Below are 22,976 nucleotides of genomic sequence, written 5' to 3' on the forward strand. Positions count from 1 at the left end.
ATTCTTCCATAATGAAACATTATCTGTGTTAAAAACAAATTATTATAATTATTGAAGCCATTACGAAAAAATGAATAATAGCTCGTAAGAATGCATTGAATTGAACGAGGCGAAATGAAGAGAATATTTGTTTAGATTTGACTTGTTTTGTAATTTGTTAAATATCAAAAAAAATGTTACAGCCTTTAAAATATTTTCGTAAAATTTAATTTAGAGCATGGATTTCTATCACGGTGACTTTTTAACGCAATATAAAGCTATATCTGCAAAATTAAAAAAGTAGGGATTGATTTAGAATATCTTTCATGTTAATAGTGGAGCTTAATGCTAAATGCTAGTTATAATCATTATTATGCTCTTTTATCATATGATTTTTAATTTTTATTGAAAAATTTTTGTTTTAAGAAGAAAAAAAACATGTAGATGTTTACCCGGGGGTGGCTACTAGTTTTACTTTTCAAGTTGTTCCTTTTCAATGATGTTTTTTTTTTAAATCTCAAACTTTCTTACACATAAATATATTCGTTAACAAAAATGACTATCTGAAGGCCGAAATAATTGAATTACTTAATGTTTGAAGCATCTTGTTAAGTTGACTCAATTCCCCTTCAATTGTATCAAATATTGGTTAAGGCCAATTATAAATTCCAATGCAACTCATTACACCATATTGACTTTTGTGCTTTCTAAATATCAAAAATAAAAGATGTGTATATTTTTTAGACCGCTAAAGTAGTACTAACAAATAGCATTTTGAAAAAAGTTGGAGTTAAGACCTTTCAATTTATTAAGATAGTGAATGTAAATTTACTTTCTACTTTTAAAGTAAATTATGTTGAATATTTTTTTATGAATTCGTTGTTTATTTTTTTGGTTTCTGTTGAAAAGATAGTATGTAAATAATTTTAATTAGTATAAAAGCGTTATTACTTGATTCTTTTGTAAAAAAAATTTTACTGTTAATAATTAACTTTTTGATGCTCTCAATTTATACCAATAATATCAAATCGATGTATTATATTTTCGCAGTTATTGATATTGATTTTCATCTGGATATCTCGATGTATTTCAAATAATATGGAATATTTGAGTATTTACTTTTTAAAACAATGATTATATCGAATTTTCATCAGTTATTGCTATTGATTTCTCTATAGTTTTCAAATCTGATATTTTTTATACAATATTATTTATTACAGCAATGTAATCTTGCAATGAAACAAATACTTTTACGGCAGTTACTATTATGGATTTCATGATTTATAATTATTTTCTTTATTGTGATGATTATTTACAAAATGTGAAAAAGGAAATAATTTATTTGTCCCCTCTGCATTAATATGTGAGAATATCACCCATAATATTTGAATAAGAAATTATTAAATGTTTAATTAATTAAAATTATATATAGTTTTTTTATTTATTTATTTTTGTAAGCTTTTGTTATTTTGAATCAGTAACATATATGTTTGTTATTATTAAAAGTATCTTACCGAAAGATATTAGTACTAAAAGGTTTTGTTGCAGACTGCTCGAAAAAATTCTGCCACGGGGCTAATTCATATTTCCGCTTCAGAAAAGAAATAATTTGAATAAAAGTCCCTAGGTCAGAGAAGCTAAATAGAATTGGCATATCATGACATCAAATAAATGATGTTTAGCCTAATACATAATTTGATACAATAATGTTTTTTGGGTTAAAAAAAAAAAAAAAGAAAGAAAAAAAAAAAACTAAATGAAAGCTGACATTTCATATCCTCAAATTAATTGTGAGCAGCATTTGAAACTAGAGTATATTTTTTTAAATATTAAATGAAATTGAAAAGTAGACATTAATTTTTGTTCTTCAACAGTTACAATAAGATCTGACTGCTTAATGCGAAGGGGAATGAAATATTAGGGCCACAATTAGTAGTTACAAATTTAAATAAATTTTAGTAATTATGTTATCATGTTGAATGTACTAGAAAGTGTAGAGGAAACGCTAATAATAAATTATGATTTCCCAATGTTGGCTATAGATAGATTTTTAAAAAAACAGTCCACGCATTGAACACTAAAAGAACTACATTACGGAAATAGCCTGATAATATTCTCTTGCACTGATTGTCTTCCACCAGAAAAATGAATCACAGATGAGACACATATAATATCAACTTCTCTGTTTTATGTAATTTTAATATTTTATGGCATTATAGTATATAAATTCAAATATTTTTTTTTCTGAAAACAAAAAAATAAAAAAAAAATTTAAAAACTTTGCTGTAAACTGTTAAAAATTTGCAAGAGGGCCCGTAACTCAATATATATATGTGTACTATGTGCATATATAAATAAAGAAAACAGGAGAAAAAATCTATATATATATATATATTTTTAAAAAAAACTATTAAGAAAAACTGTTATTATAAAAAAAAGGAAAACTATTAATAAATAAAATGTTTTTATATATTAAAAAAAATTTTTAAAAATTTTAAAAGCCAGAAAACAAAATAAGGAAGAGATATAATCTCTCGTCAACTCACATGATTATATCCGCATGAAGGGGCTTTTGCAGATAAAATCGTGTGAGCTGATGACGAGATTATATATTTGCCTTATTCTGTTTTTGCTGTCTTTTTAATTTTTCTTTAAATTTTTGTATTTTGAAAACATTTTATTTATTAATTATTTTTCTTCTTCTCTATAATATATTTTTTCCTTGTTTTCTTATTTTTAGGATTTAGAAATAAATAAATGAAGTGGAAGAAGCAGATAAGTGTTATTTTTAGAGGCATTTGTTAATCAGAGAAAATAGTATGAAGTGGTCTCACCAATATATTGTTTCCACTTTAAATTTAACATAACTAAACCGCATTAGTTTTAAGTATGCTGGCATGATTTTTTATTTCAAATTACTAAGTCGTAAATGAAAAAAGGCAAATAATTAATAGCTTTGCTTTCTAAAATATCTATAATAAAATATTTTAGATACTCCTTTTTTTCATCTTATCCTGATCAAGTCAAGTTTTTTTCTTCTTAACTCTGTAGTTGCATTTTCAGCTGGCAGTAGATCAGCAATTATGGTATTTTTTACAACAGTTGATAACTCTTGAACTAATAATTAAATTTTAATTATTTTATCCCATCGTACTCCTTGTACATTTTTATAGGCATTTTCCTTAGTTTATAAGTCTTAACACACAAGCTTATAATACTTTTCAACAAATTAAAATTTCAAAGTTCATTAACAAAAATGGCAAAATTTCAAGTTTACAATTGCATTCCTGTGGCCTGCACAGCATTGCACATTTTACTTTTTGCTTCAAATTCAACAGTTAATAATTTTGAACTAATAATCTAACGTTGATTTTCTTTCAATCCCTCATACTTCATATAGTACATTTTTCTACACACGTACTGAAATTTGAAATTTCTAAGTCTTATACTTTCAGCGCAGCAAACAAAGTTGAACACTCAAAACTGCAGCGGCAAGCACGATCAAATGCTTTATTGAGTAAAATTATTTTATTTTTAATACTTACAAACCCATAAGGGCCGCACTACCTTCAATAGCTTAGGATACCGCTGTGCTTAATTCTGGTCGTTGACAAATGTTTACTATTTAAACATTTTCTACTGTGGCACACTCTGCCCCATATTATAATTAGTGCAAACAGAATCTACTTTGTCAATAGCTGACGGAGAATTAAGATTAATTTCAGTATCAAAATGCATTATTGTTTTTCCTTGATGCAAGTGTTTGATCAGTCCTAGTCAACTCAAATATAACTCTTTTCTAACTTTGAAATTCTTTGTTATGTCTATCAATAGAATATTAATATGCATATTAATAGATGGATGGAGAAGTTGAGAATTCATATTTTAAATAGGTACCTGCTTGTAGTAAAAGGGGACCTTGAAATCCATAGTTTCCTAAGTCTTGCAGAATTGCTGAATAAATTTCAAAACCTGTAAATTTAACCCTGCTTACATGACTGCCACTTTTAGTTTGCCAAATAAAGGTAAAAAAATCTGGGTGTACAAACATTTATCAAAAAATGCCAGAGAGTTTGCAAAACATTGCATATCTCCATGCAACATGATTTTTTTTTCTCGATCTATTGCAGAATTAGAAGGTTCAAGGTATTTCGAGCAAATTTAGTCATGTTCACAACCAACTGTAGCTTGTATCAGCTTCTCTTGTAAGCATGTGCAATTTATTTATCTCAAGATGACCCTCACCATATGAAGAAATGCATGTGGAAACAGGAAATAAAATTAGTTAGTTTTTTATGGTAAAGGGTTAAACAGTGAGTGAAATTTAAGTTGCACACAGTATATTTTGACCTATATATAGAATGAAATTAGATTTTTTCCTTTTAAATTAAGGTATGAAGACTTATTCCAATATTAAATCAGTTTAAATGTAATGTATATTTTTAAATTATTTTTTTTTCTAATTATAATAAATTTTATTTAATCATGTTTAAAATTTCAGACGCTTCCTACGAAAACCTAATGTTGCTGAAGCAAGCTCCCAATTTGGTAAATATTTCCAGTTTTACTTTTTAATTTTTTTAAACTTTGTGGTCTGTATTCTATTTTAATAATCATCTTTTATATTTTGATGTAGCTTCATTAGCTAAAGAACTAGAAAATCAAGAATGTCCCCATTATGCTGCATTTTGTTGTCTTGCAGTTGCCAGGTGATTATTTAAAATAACTATTATGTATTATCAGCTGTGAAATAAATTAAAGGGTTTTATATTGTTATAAGTTTTTGGTAATTTATCACACCCTACCTTCCCTACGATGCCAATCAGTATATTTCTCTCGCATTTACTTTAAATAATATCTAATTATTAGAGACTGATAAATATTTTTTTCTCTTTTCCACATTTTTGAATTTTTTATCTCTTCATGATTTTAATTATATTTATGGATTAAAACAGTTAAATTTTGAGGCTTTTTAATATTTTACTATACTAATCATTAACTTTTTATTACTCCTCTTTTTTCTTTTTTTAAAGAGAAAAATGGGAATAGTGAAAATAATCCAATTTCATAGAGGAAAATAAAAAAAGGCTTCAGGGCTGTAATAAATTGTGTGTGATCTATTTTTATTTTCTACATTTAGCATAAATGTTTCGTTTTTTTTTTTAAAGAAAAAATAACTATTTTTATTAAAATTTCGAGAAAAAAGTTTTTTTTTTGTTACTGCAAGTTTAATTGAAATAAAATTTCATTAAAATATATTCTTTTATTGCCCAAAAGACCTGTTATTTTTCTGTGCTCGTAAAATCTGTTGGTCACACAGGCAGAGAAAAAAATACTATTAGTTTCGGGGAAGGTGCCACATGTTCTTTGCTAAATCTTCAATACAAAGCGTGGAAATATGCTCTCTAGAAAAATTAAAAGTATTTCTGCATATCAGCATATAAAAAATTTTTGATACTTAAATTGTCCTTCTAGGAAAGTAGATAGTTATAGTTCTGCACAAAACATAAATTGTTCTGCAGGAGCTTGATCTTTCTGTGACGTTCTTCATAATGGAGCCCTTTCTACTTTAGGGAAATTAACTTAATGTTATATTTTCTTGTACAATTGCCATGGTGTGAATTGCTATTTTTAAATCCTCTATATAAAACTACTGAATAAGAAGAGGGAAAACATTTTCATGGTTTGAAATCATAAAAGTGTCTATAGAGGAAATTTATGAATATGAGAAGATTTTGCAACCTTAGTTAAATGTTGATAAGCTTGTAAAATAAAAACAAACGTTCATGGCAAAAAAATATTGATTTTAAAAGTCTCATCTCGTTTATTACTTTTTTCTTATGTAGTTTATTTGAGGATTTAAATAATTTCTGTGTTTTTCTCTCAATTGGAAGAAATTTACTTTTTGTAAATGTAAGAATGTTAAAAATTGGGTTTTTAGTGATTTTTTTACAACTGTGCAAACACTTGCATTAAGGAAAAATGGAAGAAAAATTATTTTCGGAATAAATTGTTGCATAATGCTCTAATGGGTGTTGAAGTAACATTGTATATAAGGAATGGTGAGTGGTATTTAATTTAATTTAGTATTAAAATTACAGGGTGGAATAATCTGAAAAATATGTACGAAGTGTCAAGCAGATAACTTACTGATTTCAAAATAAAAAATCTCAATAACATAAGATAATAAAAAGAATGAAACAAATTATATAGTTATTGTGAAAACTGCAACAAACAAAAAATAGTTATACAGAAATTTTGGAATCTATTTACAAAAGTTACCAACAGATGATGCTACAAACATTAATGGCCAGAGCTATCAGTTCTGGTATTGAAATGTGAAATCAGGTTGTTGTGCCAGATTAGAAGATTTAAACCATGTATTCAGTTGAACTTACAGGTTAGATTGCTGTCCTATGGCATTAGTATTATATTAAAAACTCTGTACAGTATACAGCACCATCTGTTGGCAGTCTCACAACTAAATTCCTACATTTCTGTATAAAAGTTTTACAACTTTCACAATAAACAAACGGTTTGCTTCATTCAGCTAATCATCCTTTGTTTCCAAGATTTTTAATTTCAAAATTAGCTATTCCTCTGCTAAATATCCTTTATATGTCTTTGTCCTTAATCTTTTTTATTTTTTAAGAAGATATTTAATATTTAATTAAAAATTATGCCTTCAATCTTAATTTGAAATTTAAATCAGGAGCTTAGTTTTTAATTTCAGTTAGTAGATTTTATTGCTTCTTAAATTCATCGAAATAAAAAATTATATCTTTTTACAGATGTGAACGTAGTGTTGGAAACTCAATAAATGAGTCTGAAAATTTGCTGCATGCAGCTCGATTATTCTTGGAGTATGAAACTCTGAGTCATGAACTGGAATGTCCTAGTCATAGTGAACACCTTCAAGCAGCCATTCATGCTTATCGTGAATGCATCAAAGTTTATTTAGAGAGTGACCAAACAGCTTTAGCTGCTGTTCTTTGTCTTGAAGTTGGCCAGGCTCTTAGACACTTGGGAAGAGTTAGTGAATCGATTCCATTTTTCATGTCAGCTGCTAAGCTTCATCGAAATGTAAACAAGTATTTTGTGTGATTATATATTGTATCATTTGTACTTAATTACCAAGTTTAAATCTGTAAATGTTTTTCAAATGATGGAAATAAGGGATGGTTAGTTTCTTCCGCTGGGAAAAAAACAACCTTGAAAGAAATATGGTTTCTTTTAAAAAAAATTATAATAATAAAACTGCAAAACAATTTTTAAACAGTGTATAATCGCCATTTTTATCTAGTTTTAATAATAGTGTTAATTTCCAGGCTATTTATTTCATTGCACTAGATATTAAAAACATAATTAATATTTAAAATCACTGAAAATGCAATGTTATTTGTATAACTGATATTAATGAATATTTAACCAAATGAGACAAATATTAACAAGTTGCCTAATATTACAAAATGAAATAATTGTAATAATAATCGGAATTAAACTTGCAAACACAAATAATCCCACCTTGGAGAAATTGTTAGCTATAATATGTATTAATTATCTTTCAAGCAATCTATGTAGTCAACTAAAAATCTAGATTTATCTAGATTTAGGTAAATAAAAATTTATTAATATAATTGAGGGTATATAAGTTTTAAAATCCCTTACAAAACTAAAATGATATGAAACCAATGATTTTTAAAAAATGCAAAACATTTTTAAATTTCTTGTGCAATATCAACTTTTATTTGCTTCATTTTAAGTTATTCTTAAAATTCTTATTCAAACAATAGTTTTTCTGTTTACTTTTATAATATATAGAATCACAACATATTAAATTTTAGTGCAATGTATTAAGACTCTTAGTGAGCCACAAAGTTGATGTCTGTTAATGCTTAGTTAATAACAAAGAAATGAAATAAAAATTTATATTTATAATGCACTATATATATATTTTTACTTGACCAATTTGTTAGGAGTTATCAAATTAATGCATTCTTTATCCATATCAGCTGATTAACTCTGATAATTTTTCTAAGTTACCAGATTTATAAGGCTTGAAGCAATAAAGTGACAAGCCCCACTTTCTCTAAATATTGCACTTCTTTTTTTCAAACTGTTATTACAAATCTCAAGAATTTCTACTAACTTGGCAACACCATTATATGTTTTATCTTACATAAACATTTTATCTTATTGTCTATATCAAAGTCATAGTGTTTATCACTGAAATTGCTTTTTAAAAATTCTCTTGGGACCAATTTAAAAATGCTGCCTATTGTTATATTCTCATCAATTGTAAAATCATTAGTTTACTAAGGATAAGAATTTATTATAAATTGTTGTTTTTTAATAATGCATTCTTTCTTCCAAGTTTCATGTTAGCAAATATTTTGTAATTAGTATTTGCCTTCTATGAATCATGTTGTGTTACGATTTTCCATACCACCCTATTAAGTTTAATTTAAAGGTAATACATTTTAAAAATATGTTGAGAATAAGGAAAAAAAACTATATACATAACATTGGTGGAGTATTCTTCAAAAACCATTTAATTGAGTTACCAATAACCTAGTTAATGAAAGTAATTAAATATATTTCTTTACTCATATCAGCTACTGATAGCAATAATTTTATTGTGCAATGTTTAAATTGTAAAAGACTAGCTAACATGTTAAATAAATTTATTCATGAAAGAATAAATTGTATGACTTGTAATAATTAATTTATTACTCATTTCATAATAGTTGGATCAAGATGTAAGTAAGTCATGTGCTCTTACCAAGTTTAATTTTGTGGATGGTAATTGCACTAGATGTTAATTATTTGCTTAAAAAATATTTTTTTGTATTTTGACTGAAATATTTTAAAAGTGATGAACTTAAATCCTTTTATTAAAATCTAAAATATTACTTCTTAAACCCTTTTGGTCAGCAAATATTCTTTAAAATATAACTAGTTTGTAATATTTTTAGTGATTGACTTTTAGTAAAATATTTATTTTAGTAATTTAAATTGAATGGTTTGACGAAGTGACCTCAAATATGCTAATTAGTTAGTACACACAGTATTGTAAGTTGCAAAATTAGACACAAAAACTTACTTTCCGCAAATAAACATGCCTTTATTTTCAAATGATTTGGATTCCTCAAAATATAAGAGGTAGTCACAATCTGATAATTATGGTCCCAATAATTTGATCAGGAGAGTGATCGAAAACTTGGACCGTTCAATGTAAATTTCACTTTTTGTGTACTTAAAAAGTTTAACTTAATTTTGTGTGCAAAAGGTTAACTTAATTTTGTGTACTTAAACAATTAACTTAAAAAGTTCTTAGTATGTGGCAAACCACATACTAAGAACTTTTTAAGTTAATCGTAATATTTATTTTTTGAATTATTAAATATTATTTTTTTCATAATATTATATTTGGATAATCAAATATTATAACTGTTTGCAAAATATTTTCACTTACAATTTAGCATTAAGGGGTTTAATCTTTTAATCACTCGCCTGACTATACTATTGGCACCATATATCCAAGATTACAGCTCCCCCTTATATTTTGAGGGTCAGGAATCCAAATCTGTTGAGAGAAAAAAAATTATTATTCAGATAAGGTATATTTTTGTGGTCTGAGTTTGTAATTTTAAATATCATCTGCATTAGTTGGCAATAATTGTGGTCACCTCCTCAAGCCATTTAGATTAAGTCGTAACAATCTCTAGTTCAAATGTTATTCCGGGTGGCTTTTTTTACCATACATAAAGGTTACTTTTATTTGATACTTGTTTCTCAATGACATTTGTTTTATGCTAGATTATTCTTTAATGTGTATTCAAGTGAGAGAGAGAGTTCAACATTTTTCTGCCTCTCAAAGTATGCTTGTATCTTCAAAAACGATTTTTATAATTTTAAAATAATTTTTCTGAATATTAATTATATATTTTCTATTTAACTTTGCTTTACTTTTATTCATACTTTCTTTACAGTGTTCTTTAGATTATATTAATGATATGAAACAGATTGTGCAATGCCGCTCAAAACTAGGTTTGTAATTTTGAATTTAGTTCTGTTTGTTTTAAAATTGGTGTTGTTACTAAAAATTCTATCAAGAGATAAACCTAGCTAGCTTGGTTTGTGGGCATGTAATACTATGTCACCATCATCAGCATTGGCATGACAGCCCTTTGTGAGCCTGGGCCTTCCTCAGAAGCTTTTCCCATTCTGCCCTTCTCCCAGCAATTGTTTTCCAGTTCTTTACTTTTAGGATGGCAAAATCCTCATCTACACAGTCCTTCCATCTCTTTTTGGGCCTTCCTCTTGGCCTTTTAATACTATGTCACCATGTGACCATTTTCTAAAACCAGTTACATATATAATATATTTCTCTTGATAATTTATTTTTTTACTTATATTACTTATCTGTATTTGACTTCATTAATCTTTTTATTAAATTCTTCTTTGGATTAAAAAAAAGTTGTATTATTAATATTAAAAATAATTATTTATATTTGAACAAGATAAAGTGAAATTAAAATAAAAATGTTGAGGATGTGTAATATTCAAAATTATTATGAAGTATAGCTGTTTTTGCACAGAAACACATACCAAAATATTAAAACAAAACAACAAAAATTCAACCTTTTATACTCAATTTATGCATATTGTTTGCTGGTTTTCAGAACTACTGATAATGCTGTATAATAGATTTAAACTTTTTTTCTGCCCCTTTAAATGGAACAGTAATTCATTATAAACGAAAAGTGCCTTATTCTTATATCAAAGCAAAACTGAGCAACAATCAATAAACCTTTTATTTAGGAGAAAGTTGCCAAACTTCTAATTCTTGAATAGATCACTTTGTAATATATTTAGAGTGGTAATGTGATTAAAGTTTTAGCCACTTAAGTTGCCATGATCTCCAAGTTGACTACAGTCCCACTGTAAATGAGAGCACCTTTTCTTTGCCTGTATTTGTTATTTACTGGGTGCTGTTAAAATACAAAAAGATACCAAGCTAAGATATAGATTTTGATGACAATAGTATTTGGTAAACAAAAAATGATTACAGATTGATTCATTTCATCTAAAAACAAACAAGAAATGCAATTTTAATCTAAAGGAAATTTTTTATGTTATACAGTATAATTATGTCACAATATTTAGTGTCAAATTTTAGTTTAATTTAAACTGTTAATTTTCAGACTGATAATTTGAGTATTTCTATAAAAACAAGAAGCAAGCAGAATTTTTTAAAATATCAGAAATATTGTTTCAGATTTTGCTAATAACTAAATTCACAAACTGTGAAGAAAAGTTTGTCTAAAAATGAAGGACCTAGTTTTTAGAAGCTTTCCATACTCTCAATTAGAATCTGTTGAAATTTCAAAAATCAATAGTAAACACTGTTATTTTATTTATTTATTTTTTTCTGATACATTTCTGAAATTTACAATATGAATAAATTGATCTTTTTAATTTTGATATTTGAATAGTATTTAGTATTATATGTATCTTTAAATTTTTTCTCTGGTAAGCAAGTTTGTTGATATTTTTTTTCTCAGGAGATTTCCATGGTGCACTGAATGCTTGGACTGAAATTCAGGTTATTGCTGAACGAAAATGTAAGTTTCATTGATTCCCTTTTTAACTTATGTTTCAATTTTACTAATGAAAAATATTTATCACTATTTTCTTTTCTGTATCTATTTCAATATTTCTGTCTAATATAATGAAAAAAATTTATTAATCTTTTTTAATTCTGCATTTTTATGATATGAATAACAACAAAAAGGGGGGAAATTCTTTTTACTTCTTTGGGGGGAGTGGGGTGAAACCAGGTACCTGAAAACAGAGTATCCTGGTACCGCTTCCTGGTAAGAAAAAAAATTACATAATCATCGTGTGTTGCTGTTGCTGAGTACATGGTATCTGTGTAGATAACTTTGTTTTACTGTATCATTTTAATGTTTTTTTTTATTTTACTGTGTCAACTCTCTAATGTTCTTTCATTTTTAAACTATCAAATTCAATTATTTATTGCTCATTACAGTTATAAAATATCTTTTTACCCTAGCTTATTATATGTTTACTGATATCAATATGTATATAATAATCCTAACAAACAGTATGCAGAAGTGATTGTGATCTGGATTTCTGGATTTTCCCCTAACTGCGCTCCAGAAGTTTCCAGAAATCGATCACATTTATGTATAAAAATTCTTGTATATTTTATTTAAAAATATTAGAACTAGAATTTATACTTGGCATCTTTCATTTGTAAATATTTTTTCTGGTAGAATAATAAATGTGATTAGAGATAGATATAAACTTATACATAATTATTATTCATTTAAATTATGCAGTATATAATTTATTTAGAATTCACTGTTTTGAAAATATCAGTGATTTAAATTTATAAAGACATTATGTGTCTTTAATGATTTTACTCAGGAAATTTTTCGGATTTCTGAGTTGGACTCACAATCACCCCTCAATAAGGGTTCAGTGCACTTCTGTTTCGCTTTGTTAACCTCTGTTCTTGGTGTGAGACAAGGTATTACTTTCATCATATAAAGCTGATGAGTAATATCAGGGATATATATTTTCCCTAATATGTTGAACAGCTGCAGTGTTCTGTTCTACACCCGTCCATCAGATGTAATTGCTGAAAAATAAAGCCCCTAGATTGTTTAGCCATAATGCTGTGATTGTGAGCAGCGATTCCGAAGGTAGGAATTGTACTAAACTATCTAAACAACTGAAGCTTGGTTAAAGTCTGAAAGTCCTGTCAAACCCTCTGCCGTCATTCGCGTCACTGCACTACTTGGATAATGTCATGCTTGTTTTAATAGTGGTTACAGCAACAATGACATGTATGCTGAATGTGCTATGGAAGTTGATGGACCGCCAGAGTGTGTTGAAAGAACTGTTAATTAGGATTGCTATACTTCCTGGAAAATCAGAAAAATTTATGAAATCAGGAAATTTGGAAATTGTCCTAAAAATTAGGGAAATTTAAATTTTTCAGCCAAATCTTGAAAAGTCAGGAAGTATGATATGGCGAACACCGAGCATGCAATGTTTGCTCCAACAAATGTTGGTCCAATGTTTGCACCAACATTTCTCAAAAAACAAATTTCCTGTGCAGAAGCTTCTTTTTTCACGTTTGACATTAATTAAAATAAAATATGTAATATGATTTATAAATGGCAAATATAAATTTTTAGTGGTTCACAACTCTGTCAGTGTATTTTGCAACAATAGTTTAAAATTTTTTAAATATGTATCTGGAAAAGTCAGGGAATTTTATTTATCCAATTGAGTACAAATCTTGATTAGTGTCATTGAGTTTAAAACGAGTTGTGTAAATGAACTTTTAGTGCTATTGAGGATAACGCTCACCTGCATTTATGTTATCCTCTCTCCCTGTTTTTCTATTACCTTTATAAAGAAAAAGAAGTACATCAATGACTTTTCAGGAATGATGTTTTTTATTCAACTAAACAATAAATATTTTGAATAGATCCAGTTTCTGTATAGAATAGTTTAGCTCCAACTTGCCTTCATCTTAGCTACCCAGTCTTACCCCACTTTTTCCTACTTTGTTACTACATTCACTTGGTTATCGCAAAAGGAGTAAACATGCTGTTTTATTGCTTTTTTTGCGCCTAGATTTTTGCAACATTTGTGCCTTACCTTTTGTACATAATGTTTATTTCTCTTTTCGTTACTACTTTTAACATTAAAAGTCTAGGCTTTATTTTAGGGGCTCTTGTACTTTAATTATTTTCTGAAAAGAATTAATAAATGAAAATAGGAATGAAGTGCTGACTAAAAAAAACAGAAAACATATATTATTTTGAAAATGTAAACAATAAGTTTTGAGAATGACAACTATAACAAATGCCTTAAGCTTTGATGATAAAATAAATTAAAAATACCATTTCAATTTTCCCCCACTTGCACCATGTTTACTTAACTTTATGCTCCTAACCATTCATAAAATATCTCAATTATATTATGAATATATAATCTATGGTTTATATATATTTTTTATTGTATTGTTAACTTAGAAAATTTTATCTTTTCAATTTCAAATATGGAACTTCATTTTATTCTTTATAAATAATTTTTGGATACTAGAAAAAAAAAATTTGTTAATGCGAGATATTTATAATCCTATTTTATTAAAGTAAACCTTTTTTTTCATTAACAGGTTTCAATGATAATGGAGATCGTATTGGAGCATATGCAAAAATTTTAAACGAAGCTGAAGTTACCAGGCTTTTATTACTTTTGTTGTTACAGGTAATATTCATAAGCTTTATTTGTTGTGATAGCCTACAATGTTGTACTAAAATAAAAATACTTTAAATTGCAACTGTCCTTTTTTATGGTATTGTTTATTTTTGTATTTATATGTACACAGAGCATGAAATTTCTACTTTCCATGCATGAATAAATATTTAAGACTGTTTAGGTCGTATTTCATCTTTTTAATTGTAACTTAAAAGTTTTAGATTGAAAGTAGATACAATGAAATTATCATTCCTTAAACTAGTGGCATATAAAAGGTATTTAAATCAAGCAACAACATTTTACATCTATTTTGAACAAAAAATGCTAAATCAGCTACTTTTCACCTATTAAACCATTGTTTCTGGTAACATTGAAACCTTGTTTTGATTTTCTATTATTATCACAGTAAATATGTTTTGATTTTTCAATTTTACTTTCTTTTATGGTTCCAGTCACCGAAAAGTTCTTTAAAATTAATCTGCTAAAATTTTAAAAAAATTTTGTATTTTTCATGAAAGTAAAATAAAGGCGAGCAAATATTTTTGTTTGGCTTGCCTGTATATGTGCAGTATATTTCATGTCCCTTTTATATTGGTTTCATAACAATGCAGTATTTTTCAACTAAATGCATCAGTTGCTGAAAGGTAATATCGAAAGTAATACTGAAATGAAATAATTAATGTATTTTACATTTGGATAAAGAAAACTCAACTTCACTTTTGCAGTTTAGAAATTTTTGTCATAACTGATTGGGTTGTTATTTTATGCCATTGTTAATATTATCATGTAATTGTGTTATTGTATGCCATGTAATATTATACAGAATAAGTGCCACCTTTTTACTTTTTAAAACTTGACTACTTATTGGTACAGATTGAAAATAAGGCAAAACATTTACATCATTGCAAAAAGCCATAGTTAGTTAAAGATTTTAGAGATTCTCTTATAAAATTTGTTGACTTTGAAATATTGTGTTCAAGTTGAAATATTCTATACAAAAAAAAAAATTATTATTCCTTTCTAAATTTATTGCTGAATATTAATAGGTAAAATAAAGGGTTGTTACGGATAAAAAGAAAATATCTTTAAGCTGAAATTAAAAATGAAATTAAAACTACTTTTAATGAGAATATACTTTTACCTTCACCTCATTGGAATAATGTAATTTTTTACTAATATTAAGTTTGCTATTATGAATCATAAAATTACCAAAAATATTAATGATGTCTATTCTTTGTTATCAGTATTGGAGAAAAAATTTATTAATCTATTTACAATTTGTAAACCTATTTAGTGTTTTACTGAGTTTGAAAACACAAAGAATAAGTTGCTTCTACAAAACATTTCATTTTTTCCTACCATAAAATAAATTTATTGAAACATGTGATAGTTTTATTGTTTTCAAAATTTAGAATTGCTTAGGAACTTTGATTTAATGTTTTATTTAAAAAATAAAAACAAGAATTAAAAAAAAGAAAATTTAAGTCAAAAAATTTATTTTTCAAATATATGGAACTAAAGCATTTACCACAAAATGCCTATAACATTCTCCTGTTCATAGTCTAGCTCTGGTATAGTTTTTTCCTCTCTTTCTGTAGATTTTTTTTGAGGGCTTGTTTTCTATTAAATAATTAAATTATTCATGTGGAGAAAAACTCATTTTACAAAAACAATGTTTATGATATTAAAATTAAGGCACAATAAAATATACATTAGTTTTAGATTTCCAAAAATATTAGTCTTAAGGTGACCTTTGCTCAGTATTCACTTTCCTCCCCCTCTTCGCACTTTTGTGGGAAACAAAACCATCTTCAAACCTTTCTACAAATGCATTGATTCAGTTTTTAATGCAAATTTATAAATCACTTTGTTTTGTGTACTATTTTAATTTTAATTTTTTCTCATCCTTTTTATACATGTTTTTTATTTTTTATATTATTTTTTTTCTTTTCTAAATTTTACATGCCCTTTTAGTATGTATTTCTGTTTTTAAATCCTACATTGTTTGCTACAATACTTACGTCTGTAAGCCTCGTGTTGTACTTTTCAGTGGTGCACGAGGGATCATTTTATTCTTGAAATAATAATAAAAAATAAAAATAAAAAAAGGTGATCTCATTTCTGGAATGCGAAAGAACTCTTTTCAAAATTAATTTTTTTTTAAAATTATTCTATATAATTTATATTTGCTATTTCTTAATGTCAATTTTTTTTTTATAACTTATTTGTTTCGACATGTTATTCTTAATGTGATCTCATGAAATAACAATTATATTGAAAGCATTCGTAGAAGTTATTAAATAAAGATTAGGCTTAATTTCCAGTTCATACTAAATCAATGAAATTTCATTATTCACTAAAACTATCATTATTAACAAACAGTTTATTTATCAACAAAAGCAAAGTGTTTCATTTCACAATTCTACTTCTATTAACTCACTTAAGAATTTCTTGTGTGAAACTTATTCTGATGAGTCTTTCAATAAATAAAATTAAATAACTTTCTTTTTTTTCTTTTTTTTAATTCTTTGCATAGTTATTTAAGTCTAAAAAAACTTTAGCATTCATATAGGTTACAGATATGATTCTTCATTTTGGTTGAAATAAATTTGGTAAACCAAGATAAATAGATTTTTTAATTACGGGATATTTTGTTATGAGCTAGTATAATACACTTGCTTCAAATAAAATAAAGAAACTCAATCCAGAAATATATTTTAATCCCTACAAAAGGGAAGTTTGAAAATGTGTCTTCCCTCAGCTAGGGTGAATTCAATCAGATTGGAAATAAGCTTAGTCGAGAAATTAGCATTTCAAGTAATTGGTGACTCCTATTTACATTTATAATGCCAATTAATTGAAAAATTAGCGTTCTTTTTACATAAGTGTTTTTTATAATTTGTATTCTTGTAAATGTGTTGTCAATACAACTATGAAAAGACAATTTTGAAAAATCACTGCAACTGGAAAGAGAACACTAGAACATGGCAAACAAAAAACTCCTCTACGCTCACGTCTTGAAAGTAGGCATCTGTCTTTGAGCGTGTGAAACATGTCGACTGTTATTTCCAGTTTGTATATTTTTGAAGCGAATGTAGTTTTTAATCAAGTAATAATTGCTTTATAGTTTGATCATGTTCAGGTTACCAAATAATCAAGTAATTATTTAATTACTTCTCCATCTGTTTATATGCATTTTTGTATTTATATTTAACAAATGTACCAAAATATTTTTTAAAAATTTAAATTTTATTTTAATCATTAAAATACTTGTTTTTTTTTACAGCCCCCTTCATACAAAATGAATCCCGAACATACTAAATTGTTAGAACGATATTCTGATATAGATACTGAACCAGGTAAGATAACTTATAATTCTCTGGATTTCTATAATATTTATGTAAAACCTTTTATGTTTTCTAGCCGGGGAGTCGCAAATATTGATGATTGAGGTTCTATAATCACAAATTAAACTACTTTTGGAAAGGAATTGGGTGCTTTTAGGGATCTTTCACAAAATTCTGATTGCTAAACAACGAGAATCATTCACAAAAATCTTAGCATTTAAAAAAGGTTCTTCGTTTAGGCTTAGCAAAATTCTAAATTCTTATGCAAATGCACTTATCTTAAAGTATATATTTTATAGAAATTAAACATTAGTTTTTTATAAAAAATTTCATGAAATGCTAAATATTTTTTCACGAAACTCTAAAGGCAAGGCCCATATAAAAATTCCTGAATCGACCTCTGATTATGCAGAGTAAAAGAATACTGTTTGCTGATCAACTCCGACTAACAATAATACCTTAAAAAAATGTGTTGCAAACACATCAAGTTCTTTGTGAATTTATTTTCTTGGTTCATTCTTTCACCTGTTACTTTGACTTTTCAAATGTTTATTTGTATTGGGTTTATATGTTTATTCATTTTCATATAACTTGTTATTTTATTCTATGTTAAAATGCATGTGAAAGTTGAAAATATCTGAAAAGTTTGATTCTCCCTGTGTGTTACTGTTATTTGAACCATCTTATAACAATCTATTATAATTACAAAAAAACTTTAATAAAGAAGGAATTTAGCACGAATCTTAAGCACAGCAACTTTGGTATAAAATATGGCTTATCATCATATTACCCCAACCCTTTTACGTGCAATTACATTTTAAAAGTTATGTATAGAAGAGGTTTTTTTTATAAATTCATATTAGTTAACTTTTTTTTATTATCAACATTGATAACTAAAATAAAATATTTTATTTTTACATTGTTTTAACTTTATTAATCCTAATAATAAATGTCATTTTTTCACATGTCTGTGAAGCTGAAATAGATTTTATTTTTCAGTTGATTATATTGATGAAGATCTTTTCTATACTCTACAATCCTTAATGGTAAGTTAGTTTTACTTCAACTAAATCAAATAAATTTAAGTCATTGATAATTTTTTTTTTTTAGTTCAAACTGAAAATTTTATTATTATCATTGACCTTTTCATTATTCCTTATCATTTAAGCATATTTTTATAAAATATGTTCATTTGCTGATTTTACTTATTAGTTGAATATATTTCTTGAAATTCATATTGTATCATTATCATTAAAATAAAATATTAATGAATGTTTTTATAACTATTTTATAATATCAAATGAATAATTTAAATAGTAATAAAATAATAAAACTGTAATCTAATTAATAATTATTAATCAGCATGTAGTTCAACTAAGAATATATTTCTAAATTTATAAATTATCCCTTGATCTACAAACTCATATTTCTCCCTGAAACTATAAAATTTGAAAAAGTTGCTTACTATAGCTTGGTGTAATGAAAAAATATTGACAGTGTAATTTACTTAATGTTATTAGTGTGTTTTCAGAAATTATTTTTATTACAAAATATCATGTTTTTATTTATTGTACAAATATTAATTATAAAACATTACTTATCATATAGTAAAATTTTAATTCTATTTGTTACCATCATCGTCCTTCTTGCAATCAGTAGGCTATTTGTTTCGGCTTTTTCTACTAGTTAAATAATATCAAGATTAAAGTTTTTTTTTTTTAATGCTTGTTGTATATACTCTGGTTTTTTTTAATTAATATATTTTGTGATTTAGTTTTCTCCTTGTGTAATAGATAGTCCCAATTTATTTAAATCTGAGAGACAATTTATTTGTCAGCAAAATGAAGATGTAATTAATTTTAGTAGTAAGTAAAGTAAAATTTTTCATGTAAATTTTTATTTTTATCAATTTATTTTAAATGTGCTTAAAAAAAACTCATTTATTAAACCTATTTTCATAAGAATACAAAATGAATCGAGATATTAATATAAACTTTTATTTGTGCTGTCAAAATTAAAGATAGTTCAAAACCTGTACTAGAAGTAAAATTTCATTATAATTCATTATGCCTCATATTTTTCATTTAAAAAAAAAAGTTTATTGAATGTCTATACAAACAAATAATTTTCAGTATTCTCTTAAAACAACTCTCATACAGCTGTGAAATTCAGCAATTATAATTAAAATGTAAACTTTTGGTTTTGAAACAATAAAGATGTTAAATGGCAATTTCCAGTGAAAGGCAGATTCCACCACTTTTTACTTCTATTTAAAAAGAGAAATAATGTTTAGTACATATTTTCATGTAAATAAATTTTTTTGTGCATACATTGCTTGATGATGTATTATCTTTTAATAAATGAAAATTAAATTCTTTATTGCATAAAAGACATCCTTTTTAAATATACATACACGCATTATTTGTGAAGTTTCAACAGTGCTTATTATGGTTTGTTTTATTTCAACCATTTTTAAAATATTAATTACATTTTTATAGCAATTTAAATAGAACATTGTTAAGGTAACAAATAAGTTACTGATAAAATGAAAATAGATTTTTGCTAAGGTAAATACTTGATAATATTGACGTTAATACTTCTTATTTTTTTCCCCACTTTATTTTGTTCATTCATTAGTATGAGCCCTGATGCTTACATTGGATTTCTTTTCTTAAATAAATCAAAACATGAATAAAGGTTCAGAAATGGACATACTGTAACTTTGATTCAATAAAGAAGAACCTTCTTTGGAATCTAAACCAAAAAATACAGTCAAAAAGTAATGAGATAAACATGCAAAGTAGTTTAACCAGTGTTTGAAGAGGAACCTTTCCCTCTATCTATTTTGGTACCTTTATTTGTCCTTTTTTTATTATTTATATGTATTTACATTTTATTTATTTTTATACCAAAGTACAAAGTATATCCTATGCTCATTTGGATTACTTCTCTTACTCTAGATTTTCATAACTTTGCAAAATAATAAGTTTGCTATTTTTTAGGGTTTAATTTTAATAATTCTTATTATAACCTTTCGAATAAAATATTATAATTATTTCAGATGGCTGTGGATGAGAAAAATGAAAGTGCTCTTTTAAATTTAGAAGTTGAAATTTGGTATGTTTGAAATATAATATTTTATGTAACATTTTATTTAAAACTGAAACACTGTGTTATAATTGTTTTCAGCTTAAGTAATTCAAATACAATACAGACTTTCTTGTTATGTTACAAAGAATAATTATTAATAAAAATTATTTAAAATTTTGGTAGCATTTTTTTTTTATTATTATTATTATTTATCCATTACAACTTTTTTCCACTGTAATGTTAAAGTTTTTTTTTTTTTTTTTTTTTTTTTTTTTTTTTTTTTTTTTTTTTTTTTTTTTTTTTTTTTTTTTTTTTTTTTTTTTTTTTTTGGTATTAAAAAAAAAATTTTATATTTAGCTATCATTTATTATTTTTATGTATGAAATAAATTATAAAACTGTTTTTCTTTTAATTTATTTTATATTAAAAAAAAAATATGGTCGAACTGTATTTGTGAGCAGCTTTTTATCTAATTTTCTATCTTACGTGCATACATACATATTCCTCTTCACTCCAAATTGGAACATGGGGCTTCTATCACAGCTTTCCATCTCACTCTATTTGTGACCAGATATTTTACCTCTCTCCCTGTTTTTCCTATTGATTTAAATTCGGTTACAATCGTCCTTCGCCAAGTATTTTTAGGTCTTCCTCTTTTTCTATTGCCCTGTGGGTTCCAATCAAAAACTTGTTTTACTTTAAATATTTCAGATTTACGTCGAACATGCCCAATCCATTTCCCTTCATGTTTTTTAATTTCCATATTAATGGGTTTCTATTTTGCTTTTCTAAGGATTTCTACATTATAAATTTTATGGAACCACTTGATACCTAAGATTCTTCTTAAATAGTTGGTAATTAGTACTTGAAGTTTTTTCATGTTATTTTTATTGCAGTGTCACGTCCCAGATCCATATAGTAGGGCAGATTTAATGATAGTGTTGAAAATTTTCCAGAATTCGTTGAGAATAGCATAACCGCTTTGGGCTTCGTTTAATCTATTTAGTATATCTTCATCAGTTCATCATTCTTTGTTGTTAATTATACCTCCAAGATACGTAAAACTGCTTACCTCCTCTAGTTTATTATTTTCTAAGACTATGTCATTTAATTGTTTAGGATTAATTTTTTAAATTTTAGTTTTCTTTTGGTTGATAATAAGCTCCAATTTCTTTGCCTCTATATTAATAGATGTTTGTGTTTGTTTGCATGTCTTGAAGGGTGTTGGTCAGTAAAAGAGTATACAGTTAATTGGATTTTTTACTTTATTCACATTGATAACAGTCAGTGGAAGCTATTCCCAATCCCATATTAATTTTAAGTAATTTACAAGACTGTTAAAGTTTTTCGATGTCTTATCTTCAGTAATGTGATTGTTAATTTCATATGCTATTACTTGCTTTAAAAATATATCTCTAACACAAATCTATATTTATAGCGAATTATTATTTATATATGTATTGTATTTTGTAAGTTTTAAATTAAATTATTATTTTCTAGGCCTAAACTGAATGTTAATCAAGCTGACATATTGAATCGTGTAATTAACAAATATCGTAACATGCTGATTCTTCCATTGGATATTATTCCTTTTGAAGAACACAAAGCAGGTGATTCCACACTACAAAGCAGCGAGGATGCTTCTGCTTCCTGAATAGATGTCTTACTATTTGTTTGTGTTTGTTGCTAACTTGTTGATTGTAACTTGTTTGTATAAATATTTCTTCCAATGTTGCTCAAACCCAATGAAAATTGTATAAACGATTTATCAGTCTTATATCAATTGCATTATTTGCTAATTATCCCTGTCAATCTTATTTTAGTTTTAAGTATATTTTAGTTAGTGTAACTAAATCGACATTTTACTCAGATATTTATTTACATGATGTTTTTATCGTTCAGAGCTTTATTCAGCATAGTTTCAAGTTTTTTTTTTTTAAATACAAATACATAAATTCATTGCTATAATTTTGCAAACCTCAAAAATCATCCAATTGAAAATCTAAAACTCTCTTGTTTGGAATTATTGTGATTTTGGATTAGTTTTGAGATATTGATTTTATCAAAAATTTTAAAACAACCAAAGAATCCTTTGAGTTAGTTTCTTTTTTTCTTATTTCGTTGCCGCTACATAATTTTTTTTTAATAACTTACTAATAGTAATATTATTTGAATCTTTTACTCAGAAGTAATAATCCTATGAGTTTCAAAAAGAACAAAAATTATGAAAGAAATTGATAATTATATTCTTTAAAT

The 22,976-nt window shown here is 26.0% G+C and overlaps 1 protein-coding gene across 1 annotated transcript; it reads left to right on the top strand.

The window, feature by feature from the left end:
- Positions 1-82: 82 nt before the first annotated feature.
- Positions 83-22,497, top strand: LOC107440110 (Huntingtin-associated protein 40 kDa). The gene is made up of 11 exons (XM_043039091.2): positions 83-279; positions 4,481-4,527; positions 4,616-4,688; positions 6,771-7,062; positions 9,972-10,029; positions 11,547-11,606; positions 14,201-14,292; positions 17,570-17,642; positions 18,630-18,676; positions 20,692-20,747; positions 22,221-22,497. Exons 1-11 carry the CDS (start codon positions 218-220, stop codon positions 22,372-22,374), a joined length of 1,014 nt encoding a protein of 337 aa, XP_042895025.1. The 5' UTR covers positions 83-217; the 3' UTR covers positions 22,375-22,497.
- Positions 22,498-22,976: the final 479 nt, after the last annotated feature.

This window comes from Parasteatoda tepidariorum, chromosome 1, assembly GCF_043381705.1.
Source record: "Parasteatoda tepidariorum isolate YZ-2023 chromosome 1, CAS_Ptep_4.0, whole genome shotgun sequence".
Taxonomy (NCBI): Eukaryota; Metazoa; Arthropoda; class Arachnida; order Araneae; family Theridiidae; genus Parasteatoda; species Parasteatoda tepidariorum.